This window comes from Egretta garzetta, unplaced genomic scaffold, assembly GCF_000687185.1.
Source record: "Egretta garzetta isolate BGI_Z169 unplaced genomic scaffold, ASM68718v1 scaffold54, whole genome shotgun sequence".
NCBI classification, from domain to species: Eukaryota; Metazoa; Chordata; class Aves; order Pelecaniformes; family Ardeidae; genus Egretta; species Egretta garzetta.
The window spans coordinates 339,971-343,640 of record NW_009259313.1 but is presented as its reverse complement, the minus strand read 5'-3'; the positions used below and the strand labels follow the sequence as shown (position 1 = coordinate 343,640).

The 3,670-nt window shown below is 58.4% G+C and overlaps 1 protein-coding gene across 1 annotated transcript in view; it reads right to left on the bottom strand.

Moving 5' to 3' along the window:
* DLK2 (delta like non-canonical Notch ligand 2) overlaps nucleotides 1–2,596 on the bottom strand; it is a 24,386-nt gene extending 21,790 nt beyond the window's left edge. Inside the window, 1 exon segment of the mRNA XM_009636434.2 lies at nucleotides 2,524–2,596. Within this exon segment, the coding sequence (XP_009634729.2) occupies nucleotides 2,524–2,596 (73 nt within the window).
* Between the last annotated feature and the right edge of the window lie 1,074 nt (nucleotides 2,597–3,670).

The window sequence follows — 3,670 nt, the reverse complement described above, 5'->3', positions numbered from 1 at the left end:
CTCCGCCCCGCAGCCCGGTTCCTCTCTGGGAAATAGGTGCGAGGCGATCCGAGCCCTCACCTCGCTCCCCTGATCCGAAATAAGCGAAAACGCCTCCTGCAGCCCCTCCCTGCCGGCTTCGGGGGCCACTAACACACCCCCACTGGCAAACCGTAGGGTTAAGAAGCCCCATCCTTAAAGCAGAGGTGCAACGTGGGGCAGTCACCCCACAAGAAAGAAGCCTTCTGGCAAAGCTGCGGTCCCTGGCACTCCTCTCGCCGCTGCTCGCAAGCCTTGGACGCCAGCACCTTGGCGAACAATAAGACAACCCTGGAAGAGGGGCTGGGCCGTCACATCTTGGGAGGAACAGCTGCCCGCTCTCCTCCTCACCTTGCGTGGCCTTTCTGCTCCTGGCAAGATTGCATCTGTCACCTTCAAAGGTCCCAGCAATCCTTAATTAGATTACAAGTTCACCTCAGCCAGCCCTCTTCTACCCCTGCGCCCCGTGAGTTTTGCTGTTTTCCACCAGGAAGGAAGAAGACCCACGTCCTCCTGGCACTTGTGTGGATGTTTCCTTATCCCACTCCATCTCACCAGCCAAAGCTTACCCCATCCCTGCTCTTACCTTCTCCAGTCCCCCTGGCCCTCTGCAGTTCCTGACAGCCCTGTCAGCACCACGCACCCCACGGCAGCCATGGGTGGCACAGTGGGCCCCAGCGCCCAACAGCCAGCAGCCTCATCAAAGCCCAGCTCTCTACCAGCTCTGACTGTGGACCCCTGCTTGCTCCATCCTCGGCAGGTCTCAACAACACAACTCTACTGAGCAATAACATGGGAGCCTCCCACCCTGCCTGCCGCTGCAGGAGCTGCCTCCTTCCTGCCTCTTTCCTGCTCTCCTGACAGCCAGGAGCACCATTCCTTTCCTTGCCTGACTCCTCCTGTCTCTTGTCACCCCACCTAACTGCTCCAAGGTCCCCAAGGGCCAGAGACGTCCAAACCTCCTGCTGGGGCCAGAGACGTCCAAACCTCCTGCTGCTCAGGCTGCTCTGTCAGCTCCTTGGGTATTTATGGGATAGATGTGTGCCAGCTCTGTTCTGAGGTGCTTCCTGTGGTCCTCCATCTCCAAACCTCCTGCTGCTCAGGCTGCTCTGTCAGTTCCTTGGGTATTTATGGGATAGATGTGCGCCAGCTCTGTTCTGAGGTGCTTCCTGTGCATTCTCACCCCCTGATCCTTCAGGTCCAGCTCAGCCCGCTTCTGAGTCCTGGTTTGCACCATAGCTGGGGCTTACGGCAAAAGGGAGAGGGGGAGGCTGAGGGCAAAGCACAGCTCCTGGTACTCGGTTAAAAACCAGACAACCTCTCCTTCAGTCACTGCTGCTCTAGGACCTGGGAGGATCCACCTTTCTCCTCTGACCCCCACAACACCTGCCTTGCACTCTTTGCTCTGGCAGTCACGGTTGGAGGCCAAGTTTTTACTGGTGGTGCCTCCAGCATTGAGCATAGGCTGCTCAGCCTCAGCCTCACCTCCTCCGTGAAATCCTCCTGCCCACACTGACTGCTCAGAGACGACACCATCACCAGCAACATCCTCACCTGCTCTCGCACTCCTCTGCTGGGATCTGCCCCGGCCCTGACTGCGCTGCGCTGCAACGCCATCGCCCAGCTGTGCCTGGGTGCTCTGAAACCTCACTTGGTTAAGCACACCTAAGAAAACCCTCTGGATGCTGTGTGTGCATTTGAATGGGCAGGCAGGAGAGGGAGACGGGGTTCGGCTGCAGGCAGTGGGGACACGTGGCTCTCCCTGTGCCACTTCGCTCGGAGGCGAGAGCTGTGGTGTGGAGCGAGAGCCATCCAGGCTGAGAAGATTAAGTTGGTTGCTGGAGATCTGAACGCTGAGGCAGGGGAATGGAGAACTGAAACCGGGGTGGGATTTCAGGGAGGGGGGGAATGGGCATATTTGAGGAAACGGGGTCTGGGTTTTGAGGTTTGGTTTTGCATGCGAGTGTCGCAGGCGGAAGCAGGCAGGGATGGGTGGGAGTAAAAAAGGTGGGTACAGAGGAGGGGGGAGGGACCAGAAGGGAGCCCCAAGGACCGTGTGTGCTCCTCAGCACTGAAGGACTCCTGTCCCGTCCCTGGGCACAATCCCAAGCCCCAGTCTTGCTCTGGCAGCCCCTGGGCTGCCCGGGGTGATTCAAGCAGAGCAGCTCTATTTGCGGACCCAAGAAATGGGCGTTGAGGAGGGGATTCCTGCGCTTGGCTTAGACCCTGCTCTACTGGGCTCTGATCCCTGCCATGCCATCCCTAGAGGCGTCTCAGATGGAACAGCTGCTGGGTCAGAATTAGGAAGGATTTTTTCCTAGCCATAAGAGTCCCTCCACTGCTTTTCCCTCCGGTGAAGGAAATCCCACAAAGCAGGGACCTGGAGTGGGAACAGGAATGACCTGTCACCACGGTCTCCCCCTCTGACGTGTGCCAGCCACAGGTTCCCTCCCCTGCCATCCTTCCAATGCACCATCACCGCTCCCAGCCGGAGTGAGGAATTACCTGTCAAAACCAGCTGGAACTGCTTCCCTTTCTTCCAGCGTCTGGAACCTGCACCTTGGAGGCAGCCGGACATCAGAGGCGAGGAGTGGATGCTGGGCTGAAGGAACAGGTGATGTTGCCTCTTCTCCTCCACCGCGGAGCCTTCCCCAGAGCAAGGAGAGAAGGAAACTCTCCCCTGTGCAGAAGCCCGGAGAAACTCACCCCTTCCTGCCCACTCTAATCCCTCGAGGGAGGCAGAGGAGCGGCACAAACCAGCTGGAAAAAGACCGCAAACACCTCCGAGCTGCCAACTCAAATGATCATCCTCTCCCACAGCTCTCGTTCTGGGTCACCCTCTCCGCCTTACGCACAGCACCCGCGCGGGGTCTCTGGGTTAAAACAAATGTTCTCCCCCATCCCACCCCCCTTGCTTTTCCCATTCCACCCCAGCCCACAACAAACATCAGCAGCTCGCTGGCCCTGCAGCCATGTAACCCAACCCCAGCCATTGTTCCCCCTTCCCCAAGGTCTATATTTGACTCTGCGGCAGCACCGTGGCCGTGCGTGTGTGTGTGTGTGTGCGCGCGTGCGCGCTCACTGCACGCGCACGCTCCGATATTTGTTCAGAGCCTCATTCCCCAGATGCCCGGGATTGCTTAGAAATAGCTTCCATGGGCAGTAGGTGTTTGTGCCTGCAGTGGGGAAGTGGAGGGGGTGGGTGAAAAAGAAGCAGGGAGAGGGTGAAGGTCGAAGGTGGAAAACCTCCTGGCTCTTCCCTCCCAATTTGTACCAGCTCGATGATCTGCTGCCCTGCAGAGCGTGGCCGGGTTGACAAGATGGCAATGCATGCATCGGTGGGACTGGCGGCAAATCTGGGGAACGATGGAGAAAAGGCCAAGCTGTGGTATTGGTGAATCCATCCCGTGTCGCCCTGCCCTAAGTATCGCTCTCTGTTGGTGAAAGTGCAGTTTGGCCTCCGAAAGCCATTCAAACCTTCCTAGGTCTGGTGGCTGAGGCCACCAGAAATGGCGCAGGGGAGGGAAGTACCTAATTCCCTTAGGCTGGTGCCCCTGCGAGGGGCTGCCTCAGCTTATGGGAGCTGCCCCGGGATTCACCCTCCTCCATTTCAGTTCTGCATTAAGGGTAGCCACTTCGGGCTACCCCAGGA